Source organism: Stomoxys calcitrans, chromosome 3 (assembly GCF_963082655.1).
Source record: "Stomoxys calcitrans chromosome 3, idStoCalc2.1, whole genome shotgun sequence".
NCBI lineage: Eukaryota > Metazoa > Arthropoda > Insecta > Diptera > Muscidae > Stomoxys > Stomoxys calcitrans.
The window spans coordinates 121,635,272-121,656,659 of NC_081554.1; the positions used below are offsets into that span (position 1 = coordinate 121,635,272).

At 39.9% G+C, this 21,388-nt stretch overlaps 1 protein-coding gene across 3 annotated transcripts; it reads right to left on the reverse strand.

Moving 5' to 3' along the window:
- Positions 1–5,497: 5,497 nt before the first annotated feature.
- LOC106083884 (zinc finger protein 391) lies at positions 5,498–12,048 on the reverse strand. 3 transcript variants are annotated; one of them, XM_013247175.2, is made up of 5 exons: positions 11,913–12,048; positions 11,598–11,734; positions 10,738–11,537; positions 5,788–6,157; positions 5,498–5,730 (listed from the first exon to the last, which is right to left on the reverse strand). In XM_013247175.2, the coding sequence occupies exons 2-5, from the start codon at positions 11,706–11,708 to the stop codon at positions 5,536–5,538; spliced, it is 1,476 nt and encodes a 491-aa protein (XP_013102629.1). In that variant the 5' UTR covers positions 11,709–11,734; positions 11,913–12,048; the 3' UTR covers positions 5,498–5,535. The 3 variants fall into 3 exon arrangements, with proteins under 3 accessions (XP_013102629.1, XP_013102630.1, XP_059221756.1); XM_013247176.1 differs by lacking the exon at positions 11,913–12,048 and adding an exon at positions 11,802–11,819; XM_059365773.1 differs by lacking the exon at positions 11,913–12,048 and having other exon boundaries at positions 11,598–11,795.
- Positions 12,049–21,388: the final 9,340 nt, after the last annotated feature.

Here is a 21,388-nt window from a genome sequence, read left to right on the forward strand (position 1 = left end):
AGAGATCGGTCTGTACGACTCCCCTAAACTCGGGTCCTTTCCAGGCTTTAGTAGCGGGATCACTCTGCCCATTTTCCAGACATCGGGAACTATAAGAGTGTATACTCAACTCCAAGTGAATCCAAATTCTTTAACATCAATGTAGAGATTTCGTCGGGGCCCGACGCCTTAGATGATTTGGCGCCACGGATGACATTCCTAACTTCGCCTACGGTAAATTGTGATAGCTGTTCATCGGCTCGGAGACCACGAATACCGCGAATGGCTCTCCTCCTTGCCATGTCTCTCTCGGGATGCACAATAAATTGACGGTTGAACAACCTGACGCATCTCTTCGGATCAGTCACGGTTATTTCGCCAAAAGTGACTGAGGTCCTGTCATCCCGTCTACCGGGGTTCGAGAGTGACTTAACAGTAGACCACAGTTTGCCTACACCGGTTCCTAAGTTACATTGTTCCAAGTGTTCCAGCCACAAATTCGGCCTATATTCGTTGACTACCCTGTTTATTTCCAGATCCAGCTCGCTGATTCTGGGGTTAGCGGGGTCCACAGCACGAATCCCATCACGCTCGTCTGCGAGTACCACTGCTTGCGCCGGGAAATTGGACCGCACTTGGGGTATTCGACCGGCTGGTATAAAGCGAAGTGGTGTGGTGCTAATGCGAGGACTTCGAGTGTGAACATCTTTACCTACAGTAAAATTGACATAAGGACAATAACAACCAGGACGGTAAGGTCACGAAAAATCTTGCAGTGTAAAAAGGAGATTAACGCCTCCTCTGAGGATGGCAAAATCCACATCTTTTGGGTGTCCGGCCATAACGGAGTAAGGGAAAATTAAAGGGACAGACGATTTGGCGGTGAAGGCCAGAGGATTGCCGTCAATAAAATTGATTAACCCGAAGCCTTTAGGGTCGACGCAGTCCGTGTCAAGGGAGTGGGCGACGAATGCGCATGCAAAATTGTGGAACAGCGAAACGGTCGGTAGGACGGCAAAAATCCTATGGCGGGATCCAGATCGTGAGAAGACGAGGCTATTATTGAGAGGAAGCAAGAAGGAGGTCAGTATAGCTATTGGTATCATATCGGGACACATAAGACTACGAGCTCACTTATGTAAAATCGGTGCGGCAAGTGATCGCATGTGTAGGGCATGCGGGGAAGATAATGAGACGTTGGAGCATTTCTTTTGTCATTGCCCGACTTTTGCGTCTAACAGATATCGGCACTTAGGTGGAGACACAATACCAGACATGAACCAACTTAGGGGAGTAATATTGAAAACAATTAAGGATTTTGTAAGTAGCACGGAATTCCTAACTTAAAATTTTCTGTTAGAGGTTACTTTATAGTTCTTAGAGCGCACAACAAGCCGATTACTGGCTTAGGTGTATGTCCTAACCTATTCCATTAAAATATGACCTTGCTGTTTTTCAACCGGTTTATTACTACGCTGACTTCACTCTGACTAGGCGGTTGTTGTTGTTGTTGTAGCAGTGTGTTATACACTGAGGCGACAGCCCTTTCCGATGTAGAACTCCATCGGGTTTATCCGATACATACAACCGGCTGCCATGAGATAGGCGGTACACATTCTATACTGTCAGCAGGCATTGGTTCTGGCGTATCCTCATCAGCCCCATTATCGCATACTTGTATCTTTTAAAAATGTCCTTTCTAAACCAGACACATTCTATCTGTGAGTAGAGTTCCTTTTTCACCGATGTGATGTTTAATTCTTTGGTAGGATTTTCAAACTTCATTCTTATTGCTGAACGTCTCGATTCGATCACACTCACGTCTTTCTATTTCTCTCTTCTCCCGATACCTCACTTTCGCTTTGAATGTTATTTCTGACCGCATGAAATTGAAATTAATTTAAAATAAGTAAATTCTTTATTTTGGTTGGACAAGTTAACTAAAAACAAACACACAAGGATCTTATATTCTCGTGGTTGTATTTTCATTTTCACAAGAGTGAGTTAGGGCCGACGCCTAAATATATTGTTTTATAGTTCCAATGTTTGAACTCGCGGCACATATTTAATAGATGATATATATAACTACCCCAGTTGAAACTATCCACGGTTGAGATGAAGAAGGAACCAAGATTGACATGAACTTTGCCAAAAGAAGACTGGCACGGGATAGCTATGAGCACCAGACAGGCTGGAATGTTGAGGTTTGATCTGTGTGATGTTGATTGCTTTCACGAGAAGCTTAGCTGCGAGCTACTGGGCGAGTCCACAGGTTGCGGATAATGGAATGCTCCATGCGGAATAGCTGCACCTGCAGTTGTGGCAAATCAGTGTTGAGTCTCAGTTAGAGGCCGGGCGGCACCGCCTCTTCACAAATACTGAGTGCTTATGATACTTTATATGACAGGACGAGTTATTGACGCCTTTAAATAGCCGGTGATTGACCTGTTCTTGTAGCCACATTTTCTTGTAGAGGTGGCGGTTCTCGTCAGGCTCCAGCAGGTGAGCAAGCTCGTTCCGGTCCAAAGGACCGATCGCCGCGGGAACAAGGTGGCCATTAGTTATTAAAAGGCGCCAATAACCCGTCTTGTCATATCGAGCATCATAGCACTCAGTGTTTGTGCCTATGATGCCCGCAACGGACGGCACCGGCCTCTCACTGAGACTCTCCGCTCGATACCGCCGATGGTTCACGACTGCCGTTGCAGCTACTCCGTATGGAGTATTCCACAATTCGCAACCTGTGGACGCCCCCGGTAGCTCGCAGTTAAGCTTCTAGTGACAGCAATGAACATTACACAGATCGGACCTCAATGTTCCAGCCTGTGTGGTGCTCACAGATATCCCGTGTGAAAAATATATGTTATAGATAAAAATCAATTTGTGTTTGTTTGTAGGTTTTTTTGTATGTTTGTGTGTTCCTTATAGACTCAGAAACGGCTGAACCGATTTTCTTGAAATTTTCACAGATGGTGCATAATGAAAATAGGGTACTACATTTTTTGATATCTGAAGGGGGGCTGACCCTCCCCCTTACCCGAATTTTCAAAAACGCCAGATCTCGGAGATGGGTGGTGCTCTCATATAGTACCCTAAAAATAAAAATTTGGTATCCAAACTTCGGATGGGGTACCTAGGGGTCCCTAACCTAAACCTACCAAACATATATTTAGACCAATCACGACAATATGGGACTCAAATGAATGGTATTTAGGATAAGAAAACGTTTCTGATATCCAATTGTCGAACCAAGTGCTAGGGGACCACCCAACCCCCAAAACACCCCTAAATCGGACATATTTACCGACCATGGCAATATGGGACTCAAATGAAAGGTATTTGCGAGTAGAATACGAACCTGATATCCAAATGTGGGACCACGTTTCTGGGGGTTCACTCCTTCCCCAAAACACCCCTAAACAGGACTTATTTACTGACCATGGGAATATGGGGCTTAAATAAAAGGTATTTGAGTGTAGAATTAGAATCTGATATCCGAACTATGAGACCAACTGTTTGGGGGGCCGCCTCTCCCCAAAAACCTCCCCCAAAGGGACACATTTACGACCATAGCCACATGGGGCTCAAATGAAAGGTCTTTGGAGTAAAGCACAAATCTGTTATCAATATTCGGAAAATGTGTCCATGGGGCCAGTCCACCCCCACAACACCACCCACCCCCACAACACCACCCAACCCCCAAACACCCCTAAATCGGACATATTTACCGATCATGGCAATATGGGACTCAAATGAAAGGTATTTGCGAGTAGAATACGAATATTAATATTTGGGAAAAGTGTCGATGGGGCCACTCCACCCCCACAAATAGTAAGTATTTGCTGACTTTGCAATATGAGGCTCAAATAAGAGGGTTTTTAGAGTGGAACACGAATCCGATATATATTTTCAAGGCCAACTCACTGAGTGGCCGCCCATCCCCTCAAAACACCCCCCAAGCCGGTCATGTTTGTCGACTATGGAAATATGGGGCTCAAGTTAAAGGTATTTGGGAGTAGACCACGTATCTGATATCAACATTAGGGGCCAACTGTCTAGGGGACGTCCCACCACCATAACAACTCCCAAATATGACGTATTTGCTCACCAAGACAATTTGGATCTTAAAGAGAGTGGAACTAAATATTTATAGTTTTTAGGGCCAATACCCCAAACCGGACATATTTGCCGACTTTTGCAATAAGGAGTTTAAATGAGATTTGAAAAAAAATTTTGTATCCAAATTTGAGGGCAATGGCAATATGGGGTTCAAATAAATGATATATAGATATATGAGAATAGAGCACGTTGCTGATATATTTTCAGGGCTTAGTGTTTGGGCGACCACCCCAATCCCCAAAACACCTCTAAATCAGCCATATTTACAGACCATGTCAATGCGAAGATAAAATGAAAGGTATTGGGGGGTAGAGCAAGAATTGATACCCACTTTCGAGACCAATTTTCTGGGGTCAACCCCTTTCCCAAAATACCCCACAAGCAGCAACTTTTTAGTGACCATCGCAAAATGGGGCTCACATAAAGGTATTTGGGAGTAGAATACGAATTTGATATCCAAATTTAGGACCATGTATTTAGGGCATCACCCCTTCCTCACAACACCCCGCAAAGGGTAAACATTTTTCGACCATGCCAATATATGGTATTTAAGATAAGAAAATGAATTTGATAACCTATTTTGGGCCATGTGTTTGGGGGACGCCTCATCGTGTAAACTCCCTTAAACCAATGGCAATATGGGGTTTAAATAAATGGTTTTTAAAAGAAGAGCACGATGCTGATATTTTTCAGGGCCAAGTGCCTGGGAGACCACCTCACCCCCGAAAACACCCCTAAATCAGATATCATGAGAGTATGGGGCTGAAATAAAGTCTTTTAAGAATGGAGTACACCTTACATTCAAACTTAAATTCGTAGACCAATAAAGATAATATGGGTTTCGGACAAAGGCACTTATATTGTTAAACAATTAGACAAGCGATATACTATATTCGTAGCATGGTATTTCACTAAAAGCTGTTTAATTGTCGAAAATAAATATTCCAAGGAAACTTTTGTTCGATATAAAGTAAAAGAAGGCGCAGCGGAGCGGGCCCGGGTCAGCTAGTGTAGTATATACATACAGAATGAAAGGAAAAAATCAAAGAAAACAACAGGTAAATTATTATTCTTTCAGTTTGTTATTTCGCTCAAATTATTTCCAAATCAACACTATGAACACAAAAAAACAACGGCACGGGATAACTATGAGCACCATACGGGCTAGAACTTTGAGCTCCAATCTGTGTGGTGTTCATCAACGTATCCGATAGCTGTTGTTTTCTCACGACACTCTATCGCATACCATTTTGTCTAAACGAATGGCAATATGGAGCGTTAAAGACGGTATTGATATTGATAATCAACCAAATAATTTCGATAAACGATGAAGAGTCAAGCATTCGGCGCAAGCCTGTAGATCATATTAGATCGTTCTAAAAAATATTTTAATGAATAATACTTTTTAATACATTTGTATATATTTCTTAGCCAATATTATATTTTGTTTACAACTCTTGAATCATATTTTGCAGGAGGTAAATTTCCAGAATATCTTTTTCGTTGCTCTTCCTCATATTCAATTGGGTGTGCTTTTTTGTAGTGGTAGCCCATGTTGTTGTTTGTGTTAAACTGCTTCGGGCACCATTTGCAGGTATATGATAAACTGCCAGAATGGACTTCCAGGTGACGCTGAAATAATTTTTATAAGTTTTAAATAAGACATTTTAAAATTTCTCTATCTTTTACCTTAAGCGACTTTTTACTGAATATTTTGTTACAAATATTGCATTCCGATCTATTATTTGGGTCATGGTTATCCTTTACGTGAGTTTTGTGAGCCCTAATATTTGGCGATATTTTCTGACAAAAAGGGCAGGTGTACTCACGATTTCCTCCCTCGGGATGTTTAAGTTTTCTATGGTATCCCAGTGTTATTTTACTGGTTACTAAAAGGCCGCAGTCTTCACATTTAACTGGGTTAGGATTATGTCTTATCATGTGCTGCTTATACGATGAGACACCTGGCAATGTCTGTCCACATATCTCACATACTTTCGCATATAAAAAATCATGTACTACCTTCTGGTGATACTTTAGCGATTGTTTGCTGATATAACTGAAAAAAACGTGATGATGTTATATTTTTTTATAATACATTCTATTTATTTATTTAAGATATTTAATAATAAATTTTAATAGAAATTTACTACAAAAGTCGGTCGGTAGTAAAGTTTGAAAATGCAACAAGTAAGGAAAGGAGACGACTCATAATACCCTACACGACCCAGTCTATCTATTATTGGGTTGCCCAAAAAGTAATTGCGGATTTTTTAAAAAAAAGTAAATGCATTTTTAATAAAACTTAGAATGAACTTTAATCAAATATACTTTTTTTACACTTTTTTTCTAAAGCAAGCTAAAAGTAACAGTTGATAACTGACAGAAGAAAGAATGCAATCACAGAGTTACAAGCTGTGAAAAAATTTGTCAACGCCTACTATATGAAAAATCCGCAATTACTTCTTGGGCAACCCAATACATTAAAGCATTTGCAGCTATTTGAAAGCGATGAATAAATCTAATAGGATTTTGATTTTCCAAACTTACAGAGATTCAGGAAGTTTTATAAAGCTCTGACTAAAATTGTGGCTACTGCAGTCATAGAAGCTTACATTAAATAAAAGACATGGATAGGAGCTATAACTAATTATTTAATTTATGTTATATTTACAGAAAATATATTCCTCTAGCCGAACGTAGAATAAGTTTCTAAACATCTCGATAATATGCGCTTTCCCTCCAATCTCTAACACCCAGTTTCGAGATGTCTTCTCCATTTGGACATTTTCATTTCATTTTTTTATTTCATGATTTCACACACAACAAGATTTACAATCTTTTTGTTGTTGTTGTAGCAGTTTGTTGTGTTCTATCTTTCGTCAGCTTGATTCTGTTGACCCAAAACTCTGCGACTAAGATGGGGTGCGTCCACAGGGATCTGGGTCTGAGTTGAGTGGGTTTGGCTGGGCAGTTAAACAGGTGACGTGTATCGTGTGGTCCCTGGTTGCAATCGGGACATACATCTTGCACGTTGGGATCATTCCTTGCCCTGTAGGAGTTGAGGCGGATAGATCTGCCGGAACGTAACTGAGGCAGAACTACTCTGGTTTGCCGGGGGAGGCCAATTTCTTCCGATGCAACGGGAGGCGGTCTTTTTCCAAGGACCACATTCACCCGGTAGCTATTTACCGCATCTGCTACCGTGTCTGCATGAATGTTGTCTAGACCTGCTTGATATGCCGCTTGATCTAGAGGTTATCTCTTGTAGCGCCGAACCTCAAGCTATAGATCATGTAAATCTACCTATTTACCGCATCTACTACCGTGTCTGCACCTGCTGATATGCCGCTTGGTCAAGAGGTTCTCTCTTGAAGCGCTGAACCTCAAGCTCTAGATCATATAGATCTACCTTAAGGCGGTGGATATCTATCCACAAGATGATGATTTGGATGGTCTCTGCGATAACAGCCCAAAAGGTATTGCTTAGACAGCATGTAGTTATGTCTTTGCACATGTAGGACCTTTGTCTTCTGATGGAGGACCACCACATGAGAACTCTGGAGACAGCCCGTCGCAATTCGGAGGTCGGCATTCTGACAGATCTGAATATTACTTCACAGATTGTCACAAAGTTGACGAGATCAAACTGGCCAATTGCTTTGTACGTGTTCAACAAGGTTTGTTTGTCTGCACCCCAAGTGCTGCCGGCAAGTGACTTGAGGGCTTTGTTTCTACTTTTGACTTTATGGCAAATTGCTGTGGCATGTGGGGAGAATGTGTAAGAACTATAGAATGTGATGCCAAGTATTTTGGGACACTTGATGGTCTGAATAATTTCTCCATCGACCATCACTGTCAGCTCGGTATTCACCTCATGCGTATTTGTAGTGAACAATGTGGCTGAAGATTTGGTGGCAGATATCTTCAGATTTCTTGCAGCGAAATATGAGGCAAGTACGTTGAGGTAGACGTTCAACCTATCGCATATGTCAACAATGGATGGCGGTCCTGATGCCATAATACAATCGTACAATCACGATCCAGCGTTTCAGGGCTGGTTGGAGGGACATGTTGGCGATGTCCTCAAATAGTTTGGCATAGCTGACCGTGTCGAATGTCTTCGATAGGTCCAGTGCCACGAGGACCGTCCTATCACGTTGCCTGGGCTGATTAAAGCCACGGCAAATGTGTGCGGTGATGGCATGCAAAGCAGTTGTTGAGCTATGCAGTTCGAAATCTATGTTGATGCTCGGCGAATGGAAATTCTCCTACACGGCTCGGGAGGTGTAGTGACTTAGGCGTCTTTGCTACCAGTGAGAGAAGGGAGATCGGTTGCACGACTCCCACAAACTCCGGTTCTTTCCAGGCTTCGGTAGCGGCATCACTCTGCCCATTTTCCAGACATCGGGAACTATAATAAAGTTCAGAGACAGGTTGGGGACAGTAGTAAGTTACTCAACTCCAGGTAAATCCAGATTCTTCAACTTCAATGTACAGATTCCGTCGGGGCCCAACGCATTGGATGATTTGGCACCACGGATGACATTCGTAACTTCGCCCACGGTAGATTGTGATGACTGTTCATCGGCTCGGAGACCACGGATACGGCGAATGGCAATAAATTGACGGTCGAACATCCTAGCGCATTCGGATCAGTCACGGTTACTTCGCCAAAAGTAACTGAGGTCCTGTCATCCCGTCTATCGGGGTTCGAGGGTGACCACAGCTTGGCTAAACCGGTGCCTAAGTTACTTTGCTCTAAGTGTTCCAGCCACTTCGCTCCCGTAGCGAAGTGAGGCCAGAGCAAGAACGGAAATGTACCCACTCCATGCACCGGTTACACCTCACCGACACCGACTGATGATGGAGGCGGTTCTGGCAAACCGAACAGAATCAGGATCCGGGGTTCTTTTCAATCCCGGCACGGACCAGAAGCGTGCGGAGAAGGCACTCCGGGATGTGCCTCTCCCATGCCGAGAAAAGACGAACACTTACACTGAGGCGGCAGCCCTTGCAGATGAAGCGTTCCATCGGGTCAATGCGGTGCGTTCAACCAGCTGCCATGGGATCTTTTTAATTAGTGTATGTGAATGTAAATGGTTAACATTCTTGACGTCCTTGATATTAGCCCAAGAACCTAACTACAAAAGAAGATACACATTAGAAATGCTACACATAATTAACACCCCAACTACCGAACGTATGATATACAAAACGGAAACAGACCACTGTGCACCAATATATAGAAACTTAATACAAAAATATAAGCAATAGACAATAAGCTTCAGTCATTCTTGTGTGGTGTAAGAAATAAGTTCACTTGATTTAAAACGTAATTCCTGTTTCAAACGTTAAATTTTAATCAAATTCATATTTTGTTTCTGTGCTTTTGTTAAATTCTGTTTTATGTTACTATAATCTTTTTAGTTATCCATTCCCTGATGAAGATTACCGGCGGTACTCGAAATATTGGAAAAATTTAAAATAAAACAATTAATAAAACAAACACCGACATCTGTTTTTAATAATTGTACATGACCTCAAACCGAACTATCCACGGAATTATTAAGCCAATTTACTTAAAAAATTTTGAAGCAAATTGGTTAATAAAAAAAAAAATATTTAATTTAATATAGCATTCATTTTAATTAGTTTTCGTTACTTTATTTACTTGCCACACTTGATTTTTTAGACATTTTTCAATTTTTTTTCCATTTTTGTGAGTAAACAAAAACTTTAAAGTTGAAACTTGATCGAAATTATAGAAAAACAGCAAATGTTGACGTTCTAACTTCTTCTCCATGTATATGGTTCTATAAAATATCTATATAAATGTACACATTACGAAAGAAATAAAAACGTCCGATAAATAGGACTATCCACTCAATCCCTTGGCAGCCGGTTGTACGTACCGGATTGACCCGATGAAGTCCTTCATCGGCAAGGGCTGCCGCCTCAGTGTACAACACACTAATGGGTTAACTAATATTTTTAGCTCTTCTCCTTCTTAGCGTCGCAAATAAATGCAAACTTGTTACTCAGTAGGGTGTTAGATGACTGGGGAGTAATGATATTCTTAAATAAAATATTAAAGTTTTAATTAATTTCTACGTTAAACCAAGTAAGACGCTAAGACAAGTATACATGACACCCGGCTGAGCGATGAACAGTGGAATATAATAAGATTTCAAAATCAAATACATTCCAGCCGTCTAATCCAATTGCACAACAAGATCACTCTTGCTGCACCCCCATCCTAATAGCAGAGTTCCTAGGTGAAAATATTGAACAGAGCCACACATAACACGCATAAGCTTAATAGGATTTTAAAGTCAAGTTTTGGTGGAATTTACTTTTATCGTCAATCTCCGTAATTTGTCTAACTGCACGATATTATATGAATGCATATCCAACGAATATCCCAATTAGGAACCGCGGGGTGATTTCTCTTGTAGCAGGTAGTGACTGATTGGCCAGTAGTACTAATAAAATTTTGACTTTACATGCTAACCGACATTTAAATATATTAGTTTATACATATTCACAAGATATTAATAAAACAGTGCCAAGTTGGAATCTTCGCTTTAAAATAGCAAAAATCAAGTGAAATCCTTAAAAAAATGACATAGTACTCACAATTTTCCACATTCTTTACATTGAAATTTCTTTTCTGGTTTTGGCATATGGGTCAATTTGTGTTCACCAAGTTGCGATTTTCTGGCATACTTTTTATCACACTTGTCACAAGCATATTTCTTATCCACGTGCAGAAGGGTGTGTAACTGCAAATTGCGTTTATTGGTAAATCTCTTCGTGCAATATGAACACTTGTAGTAATCAGGATCAACATGCAATCGAATGTGCTCTACCAGACAACTGCGATAGACGAATTTGTTGCCGCAGCAAACTGCATAACCACGTTCATTGTGAACTTGGCTAAAATGTTGGGCAAGCAATGGAAAGGTCTCAAAAGGTTCATTGCATTTGTCGCAATTTATTTGAAAATGCTTCTTAAGAAAATCATCATACTCTGCCGTGTTTCTTTTAATTATTTTCCTCTCATCAGAAGCCTCATTTCTACGCAATGGACTATCATTTTCTTCCGAAACAGCATTGCTTTGCTCATGATCAGTAGATTCGTCATCGCTTTCATAATTTTTGTCAAGAATCCTATTATAATCGCGATCAATGTCTATTTTGATTTCTTGGCCATAGTCAGTTGCTGTTGAAGATGTTTCCTCAATCTCGCATTCGTTTAAAGACTCATTTACAAAAGATTCTAAGTTTTTATTATCCTCCAATGGGTCAAATTCCGATTTGATTTCACACAATAATATATTTGTATGTGCTTCTTGTATTCGTGTAAAAAATTTATGGAATCCATTTAATTCATTCCAACAATTCATGCAAAGACACGACGGTGATATATTTGGCTCCTGCAAATAAAGTCGAAAATTAGATCTCCACTATGTCGTCGGTGTGTGGAAAGTATTAACAATAGCCCATAAATGTTGATCCACCAATTGTTTAATGTTCCATTCCGACCACTCAATGGAATCTTCCCCTATGTAGTTTGAATCCGTATTTAAGCACAGCAAGCACTCCATATGAAGAATCTGCTATTCCAATGTCACTGAGAAAGTTATAAAATAAATATGTTTAGGGTTTATTTTTGTTCTTTAAAGTTATATTTGCCCAACCGCAGGGGGAAGGGGAAAGCAGTGGCCCATCATTGATGTATAGCGCCAACACTAATGGCCTTTTTAGACGGCACATCATGATAGTACTCATATTGCGTACGTGTTGATTACCTTTTGCCAATAAAGGTACATTGATTTTTGCATTGATTTTATTTAATTTTTCGTACTTTACTTCTCATTGTATAACTTTATTTGGCACAGAACGTGTTTTCCAATATCTATCAAATAATGATTACACATTTGTTTGTAATCGGTTATCGATGGACGCCATTTAACGAAAAAATCAATTTATTTAGATTTTACAGCCATGACTGATGATTATGTGTACATGTGACGCATACACCTTCGTTTTCACAAATACTATTACAATGACCATGCATTATATCCCAGCAAACATTTTCTATCTTGCGAGTCACTAAATCTGCACTCAAGGAAGTTAAAAACAATCTCAGGCGATATAATTTTTTACTCTAATTATTGTCTCGGTATGGGAGAAAACGTGCCACTTGGAGACATATACCCATGAGTATCTAAATAGGGACTAAAAAAGTTTAAATTCGATTATCGACGTCATTAATAAAAATAAATATTTTTTGCCTAATGTTTCTTATTTTGCTCGTTAAATTCAATTAATTTATTTCTTTTTCAAATCGAGATTAATATTTGAATATTTTAAATGATTCTCCCTGACAGGAATTTGAACAGCCAATCTTACGGTTGTGAGGCGTATGCCATCCCTCTGCATAACAGAAGGCTAAGTAACCATACATTCTCTCTAACAGTTGATTATGAAAAACTAATTAGCGAAACATGAATGATAGAATTCCGATAGTAATATATTTTGTTGTTTTAAATCATGAAATCTCTACAAACTATCGCACAAAAGGATCTAAAAAGTGACTTTTCTGGGGGGGAGTCAAGATATATTCATTTACAGGTAGTGGCAATTGCCCAACAACAAAATATTGAGTGCACTATCTGTCAAAATCAGTGATTATATTACTGATTTTGTGTATATTACTAGTTCGCGCCATTTTTCGTTGTTTGTGTGTTTTATGGTTCTTAACTATAATACTCACAACCAAAACTCTTTGACAGCTAATGCACTTCGCGAGAAAAAATTGTACTCAGCTGTTTACGGTACACTACCTGGTAATTATGTCATGGTAGGTAGTGAGAAAGTCACTTCCAAATGTTTGGAGGAATGTGTCATGTAAACTAATGCGTACTTATGCGTGCATGTCAAAAAAAGTTAAAATAGATTGGTTTGTATTGTGTGAGTTAGACAACAAAGGCATGCGCGCTTCTGACCAAATAAGTTAACCAACCCTCAACTTTAAACGCGTTTCATTGGGCAAAAAAAATGTGATTTGAAAATGTTTCTGTTAATAAATTGTTTTGCAGTCCGTAAATTAGAGAAATTCTTTAATGATTTTGTTATTAAACCACATTGCTATCCATTTCCATTGAAATTAACTTTGCAAATGACATGAACAAGCTTATTTTTAGAGATTCGTGTGTAGCAACAAGCGTATGATATGTAACTCAACCGAAAGAAAGCATGTGGGCGCATCTGATTGCTTAAGCACGCATAAGTACTTCGCGTGGTATTTAACTCCACCTTAATTGTGCAGGGACTATTCTGCCATGATTCTAAATGTCGATGTTGGAGATTGTGATAAACTCAGATATGTCGGCGAGTCCCGGAAAACCATGCTGTACCATGAAATGCGTCAAATTGGTGCTTCCACAGAGCTTAGGAGAGGAAGGCCTGGTCTGGGAAATCGAATTGCATTCAAAAATTATGTGGTTCGGCGTCTCGTCCCCTGCGCAGACGCCGCAGAGGCGATGACACCACCCATATTATAAAAAACGTAGAGTTACAGAAGCAGTGCCAGCTGATAAAACAGTTTAGTATATTGTAATCAATGGGCCCGCATGGAATCCTATTGAAGCAGGTCCTCTTAATCTCAAAATTGTGGGAACTTCCCTCCTCCCTTGCCTTCTACTCCTAATCCATTCTCCATTTGTTCTCAATACTTCTCGCTATTGTATTACAGGCAGGCCCCATATTCTCGAAGACGGAACTGTACTCCCGGTAGGTGTTGGTGTAGCTGATATTCAGACCCCTTACGTTATCGTGAAGTACGGCAGCCGCGGGGAGTGCATAGGCAGTACACTTAGCGACCTTTGTGACCGTCACCAGATCCAATCTGTACTGAGGAGGTAGTCCAAGGGCTCTCCTTATGGGTTCATTGATTAATGTTTTTAACCTTCGGAGATGGGTCTTGCCATTACTCGAGAAGGCAGCTCCGGCATATTCAACCCTAGATCTTATGATGGACTTGTACAAGATTTAGGACTTTCTAGGGTCAATGCCTAATCTGCAGCCGCCAAGTATGCGAATAAAGTTGGTCTTGCGTGTAATATCCCTAACCGTATGGTCGACGTGGTCCCTCAGTGAGTTGTTGGAGGCAATAAAAAAACTAAATATCTGATACTGGTGACCTCCTTAATCGTAGTATCATCTATACTCAGAGAAAGACCGTCTTCTTGTGCTGAAGTGGATAACGCTAACTACTCCAGTTTAATGTGAAGACGTATACATGTTGAATAAAATTGACTAAGGACACTTCCCAGAGGCAAGTCATTCGAGACAGCGAGCGACTGATGCCCCAGCGTCAGTTTTCTGTCGCCAATGAAATTCTCTATCCAACCAACGATTTTCTCGTCCACTCCGAAATCCTTCATGGATAGGGCCAATTTGTCCTTCCTCGTTGTGTCATATGCCTTCTCAATGTCAATGTAGCAGCCGAGTACCTGAAAGCCTCTTGCATTCAGAGCGTATATGTTGTTGATCAGGTCATTGTAGATTGGTTCGATCCGAAAGCGAAGGACCTGTCGGGCAGTTCCGCCGGTCCTTACACAATAGCCTGGATCGAGTTCTTAAGAAACCCTTCAATCAGCTTCAGTGGCACACATAAATAGAAAATGGGCGGTAGTTGCACAGATCAGCAGGGTCTTTGCCCCTTTTAGGAATTGGTTTCACAGGGATCTCCCTCGAAATCTCAGGAATCATACCCTGTCTCCACACATTCTTCCGTACCGCAGAGGGCAAACTTGGCCTTGCAGAGGGCAAACTTTGCCATAGTATAGCGTGTGTTAGCAAGTGCCAAAACAGATCCAAAAAACTCGATCGTAATCTGATGATGGTTGCTACTAGTCAGCTTAACAGGTCTGAAACGCCATGTCTTTCGGCGTTGCCCTTGAAAAAGTCAAGTCAAGGACCGATGAAATGCGATCTTCAAGGGTAAAAGTGGGTTCTCAATTATTCAAACAAGGGTAGTCATTCTTCTCCATAGCTTCAAACAATATCTCTCCTCTTCCGTCATCCTGCAGGCCATCCCATAGGGTTATGATGGTAGGTGATCTCGAATCGCTCTTGCATCCAAAGATAATGGACAAAGACATCTGAAAGTCGGAAATAGGTACGTTAGGAAGAAGATAAACAACAATTACAATAAATTCCTTCTCAGATTGAGGGTGGTGATCCCTATGGTATCACCCGCACAATCGACCTTGAAAATCGAGAATCAAATAGACCTACTGATAAAGATGCCGACACCTCCATATCCATCATTTCTTTCCTTGTTGATACTCTGAATATTAAATTGTAAAAACTTCATTGTTCTTTATGGTTGTAGAAAGTGTGTAAAATTAAAGAAGATAAGAAAAAGACGAAAGTAAACTCGGGAAAGGTTAAAAAGGCTCCTACGAATGATGATTGGTCATAGCCGTTGTCAAACCAATCCACCCTTTATACGATTAACGCCCATCTTGATGAGTTTATTATTAATTTCAGTTTGAATGCTATTAAGCAGCTCGCGGCTTTCGGTATCAATCGAACGTGAAAGAAGAGAACTAGACAGTCTCTTCGTTATTTCGGTAAGTAAATGTTCCATTTCTGAAACTCTTCCATCCTTAAAGAGTGCAAGGGCCACCCCATTGGATGTGTCGCCGTCTCGGTTTAACATATCGAAATGATTCTCGAATAAAGTCGACTATTTTAGCTTTATCTCCATAAGTGATAGGCTCACCACTGTAATTTTCCCCTTGATGGAAAAGGCATAAGCTCAGGCTGGATAGGCTCTCTCAGTAGGGGCGTGTCTCCCTCCGCAATTAGAACATGTTGCCTGCCAGAGCAATCGGCATCCTGGTGCTTTAGGAAGCAAGCGCGCAAGACGCCCTTAGTCTGCTTGCAGTGCTGTTGATAGCACTGGGCAAAGGGAACAAAAGATCTGACTCCCATACGGCCGAATATAAAAAATTTAATCCATATAAAAAATGTGAGAAAATTGCCAAAATGTTTTCATTTTACAATAACTTGTATTTTCATCTTTTGGAAATTTGGCATTTAGTGACGCCCAAGGAAAGCACAATACCATGTTTATTTGTTTGTGCTATAAAGTCAAATGCATTATTTATTGAAGAAGTATGGACACACCAACAACGCCCTAGGAATATGTTAAAGTGTACAGAATTTTTTAAAAAAAAGCCATAAAGCGTCAACTAAGAGAGCATATTAATTGTTAATACATTACAAATTGTTGTAACGCAGATAGCACCAACCACATTAACACCTAAAAGCACGCAATATTTTTTAACATTTTTCAAAACTTCAATTAAAAACCAATTCCCCTGTGAACTCGAAGCTTTAAGCCGCCTGACATACTAACCGACATTTTTTCAAAGATGATCGAAGTAAATGATTGCGATGTTACACAGAAAAATATCATGGTTGATAGCGATGTGGTGCTACAAGACACAAGGGCATCTAAACGTTATAGGGAGAGCTGTAATCATCGCTCCTCCTTTGGAAACCTGTCAAAAACTCTCCGCTAATCGGATTCTCCCTTCAAAATGGTTCAAATGCTTGATGAACGCTTCAGTAAGTTAAGCGATAAATTGGTATGTCAGTTTAAAGCTACGCTCAAGGAGGCAGAAACCCGCATCATAAGCGAATTTGAAGAGAAATTGTCGGAGATAAGAAACAATTTAAATATCAACTCTTGCGTATCCAAATTAGAAAAAGTTGCTGGGGAGATTAATCACACCAAATCCGAAATAGATGACATTAGAATCCAACTCTTAAGGCAAGAGAATGCACACGTTGCATGTGAGATACAAGTTAATAAAATTCTTTATCAAGCTAAGGAAAATTTAATTGACGTATTTGTCAACATATACAGTACTATACATATAGTTGCACCTCCCATTAAAACAATCCAAATTGCAAATTTTACCCATGAACATTAATTTATTTGTTTATTATGCAATTATAAACCACAAGTGGCCTAAGGAACAGGGGCAAATATCTCACATATCAATGAGTGCAGTCCGATTCAAGTTTAAGCTCAATGATAAAGGCCTCCTTTTTATCGCCGAGTCCGAACGGTGTCCGCATTGCGATACCTCTTTGGAGAGAAGTTTTACATGGCACAGTTGCCAGCATTAGGAGGGGATGTTCTGATGTTCTCGCCAGGATTCGAACCCGGGCTTCAGCGTCATATGCGGACATGCTAACCTCTGCGCTACGCCTCCAACGCCTTCAAAATAGAAACAACACCCAAAACCTCAATTCACCGGATGGCGTAATCATAATAAAGTTCATGTCGCCCTACACAAATTTTTTTTCTTAAAATATTTCTGGCTATAAGAAGATACACAACAAAAAGTTACTTTTGAATTGTATTGGCTTAAGATCTTCATCACAACATTATATCAACGAAAATCTCTCTAATACAAATCACAAGTTCCTGCAAGATGCACAAGTTCCTGCAAGATTCCTTAAAGAAGAAAGGTCTTATAAAGTCATCATACACATTTAGAGGTCTTGCTTACATTAAACGCTTACATTAATTTCATCCTAAAATTATGGATAATTTTCGTGCTTCGTATGAAATACCTAATACAGAAACTCGAAGTTAGACTTACAATACGAATGTTCATAATATTGCTGATTTTTTATTTATTCCCAAATTTACAACTTATTATTCTAAAGGTTATTTTTTCCTTTTTTTCTTACAACTTTAATTATCTTATTTATGTTTTTTCGTCAATATAAGCAGGAATATTATTTTTTATGCCTGTATAAGGAATGCGTGAGGGATATGCCCTAGAGCAGTAGTTCCAGAAAGCAAGTCACTACGCCTTTCACTTGATGGGATCAACATTTCAACAACAACACTTAACACTTAAAGAAGAAAGGTCTTATAAAGTCATCATACACATTTAGAGGACTTGCTTACATTAAACGCTTACATTAATTTCATCCTAAAATTATGGATAATTTTCGTGCTTCGTATGAAATACCTAATACAGAAACTCGAAGTTAGACTTACAATACGAATGTTCATAATATTGCTGATTTTTTATTTATTCCCAAATTTACAACTTATTATTCTAAAGGTTATTTTTTCCTTTTTTTCTTACAACTTTAATTATCTTATTTATGTTTTTTCGTCAATATAAGCAGGAATATTATTTTTTATGCCTGTATAAGGAATGCGTGAGGGATATGCCCTAGAGCAGTAGTTCCAGAAAGCAAGTCACTACGCCTTTCACTTGATGGGATCAACATTTCAACAAAATCTATTTAATATTTGGGTATCAATTTCAATAATCTCCTAAAGTTTAATACTAATGCAAGAGCCAGTTTACAAAAAACAAAAAAATAAAATGTCGGATCATTCTCATTCCTGCTTAACAACAAATATTTGTCAATGTTAGATAACATGGATATTGGACGGAGTACATTGACTGCTTTGCTGTCTGTCTTTTTTAATCGGTATAATTTTCGCCAATTTCCTCGTCGCGGGAAAATAACCGGCATTTATGCAGTTAATAAAAAAGCACTCTAAAAGCTTCAATGTGGAAAGAGGTAGCTTACGTAATATAAAATTCGAAATACCTTCGAGACCACTTGATTTTTTGTTTTTAATCTTACAGATAATGTTTTGTATTCTTTCGGAATTTGAAAATGGAGATCATCCGGGTTTCCAACTGAACTGAAGTTGTTTCTGAAAGTGTAAATATGCCTTGGTAGAGGTGCTGTACAGTCTGACATTCTAGTTTCAAAGTCAACAACGGGATTTTCAGGCATACGCTGCTGAAATGATGTAGAGTAAAACACTTGAAAGTGTTCAGCTATTTCATTCTTATTAAATATTAAGCTATTATTGCTTCTTTAACTTCTTCACTTCTTTAAAAGGCGTTGGCCCAGGTTTGATGTTTTCTATTCTCTTGTTGAATTCATGTTCCAGATTAACAAGCTCCTTAATTATTCTTAAGGAGAAATCTACATCATTGCGAAAATTTACCCGTTAGTATTTTTATATGAAGTGTATACCTGGGGTGTCTTTGTTATTAGCCCTTTAATGGGAAGTGGTCGGAAAATTTTCGTAGGCTAGAAATCTTGTAATTCGTGTTTATCATGTCCAAGAGGCTGGGGCTTATAAAAAAGAAGAGCCATTTGGATAAGAAGGAGTCGAGTCAAAAAACCTGGTGACATCTAGCGCATGATCCAACAGCCAGTCTCCAGATTGGCAAGTTTTAGAAACTGCTGAATAATTGATTATTTATTTTGTTGTTGGCCCTGATGGATATGGTCCGCATAAGTAGTCCCAGGTGAAATTATAGACATGTTTATTGCTAAACTTACATTGTTTTGAGCGATGGCGTTTGATTTAATGGCGTGGTGAATTCTTTCTCGACGAGCAGCTATGTATTTTTTGTAACTTGTGCAGCCTTTCCAATTAGCTGGATGACCGGTCTCCTTACAATTGGGACAGAAGGGTTCGGTGGCGTCTTTCTTCACACGAGTACATTCACCGGGTTGGCGTTGTATATTGCATTTAACACAGTTAAACGCAGAGTTGCAGTTACGGGATATATGGTCCCATCTTTGGCACCGGTGGCACTGAACCGCTCCGTTTCTTTTTGGGTTTTCCCAAATTTTTTTCATAAATTACCGTGCAATCCTATGGCAGCCGGTTGTACGTACCGCAATGGCCTGATGGAGTCTTTCATTGGTCTGATGGAGTCTTTCAGTGTACAATACACTTCTACAACAACATCAACCGTGCATCATCCGTGGCGCCAAGTCGCGCAAACCGTTGGTTCCAGACAGAATCTCTACACTGATGCTGAAGAATCTGGATTTGCCCGGAGTCGATTACCTTACAACTGTCCTCAGCCTATCTGAACACTATTATTGTACCCGATGTTTGGAAGATGGGTAGTCAAATCCCGCTACTGAAACTTGAAAAGGACACGAGCAAGAGGGAGTCGTACAGACCGATCTCCGTTCTCTCATCAGTAGCCAAGACGCATGAGGGGCTACTACTTCCACCCCTCTCCATTCGCCGAGGATCAGAACGCATTTCGAAGGCTGCATAGCTACAACTGCTTTACATGCCATCACCGTATACAAATTACACTTGTTGTGCTGACAAAGATATCTTGGACTAACCATCTAATGCTTTTTGATATTGTGGCTAGATAAATTGCTACGACCACTCATGTGAGGCTAAGGGAACTTTTTATTTGGTCATGTGGCGGCTACGGACACTTTGGTATCGTTGAAGATATCTGTATCCGTTCACAATTGACAGACTAATTTACACAAATTTTTTCTATCCCACTGTGCGTCATTTGTTTAACTGCACAGCTAGACCCACTCAATCCCATGGCAGCATCTTCCCTCCTTAACAAATTCAAAGGAACGGTGTTGGTTTCACCAGCTCTCCGATGAGGATGATTCCATCAAAGCTATTAAGAAACCGATAATTGATCTTTTCTTGTCCTTATTTTTCAAGATTTTCAAATAATTCCGCAAATTTTGTACTTACTTTCTAATGTAGAACAACCGACCTGAGGTAAGATTACAACTTCATTTGTCGAGTTTTCTGTACCTGAACATTAGCTGCTGCCATGAATCTTCGTTGAAAGTAAATAAAAATGAAACAAATTTAGTAAAAAAAATAACATAAGCTTACCTCTGCCTTTTTGATCCATTTTGCCGTTAGCTTTTGTATTTTCATATAACAGCTGCTTTTCATAAAACAGCTGACCTTCACAAAACATCTGTTCAAGTTGCAAATTTCTGCTGGCAAAAAATGGTACAGTAGAAATTTGCAGGTTCTCCATTTGTGCGAGAAGTATGTGTTTTAAACTGTAAAAAACAAACATATAACCAGCCATTATGTGTTGAATATCTGATGAAATAAAACATCGGTTTAAGAAGACAATCACATCTATGTTAATAATCATTTTACATTTAAAGTTTGTTGCGTGGGCGGTGGGTGATACCCTAATGGGCGTATCAACTGGGAAACGGAGGACAGCGTTTGAGCCTCGTGGCCCTGCGAACAGATGATTCCGGCGGTTGGCAGTTGTAGGCCGGGCTATATTGCTCTATATGCGGCACGGGCTGGACCGGATTGATGGGCGATAAGGTGGAAAGTCGGGCGGCAGGGCATTGGGAGACATGGGGGCCTAATGGGGGTGATGCTTATTGAGAAGTCGTC

Bases quoted from the DNA above. Each gene is read 5' to 3' on its own strand.
- LOC106083884 (XM_013247175.2), bottom strand. From the start codon at position 11,708: ATGGAGTGCTTGCTGTGCTTAAATACGGATTCAAACTACATAGGGGAA. The intron at 11,538-11,597 runs GTTAATACTTTC...CTTTATTTGCAG, and splicing joins ATCAACATTTATGGGCTATT to GAGCCAAATATATCACCGTC. The intron at 5,731-5,787 runs GTAAAAGATAGA...AAATTATTTCAG, and splicing joins TCAGTAAAAAGTCGCTTAAG to CGTCACCTGGAAGTCCATTC.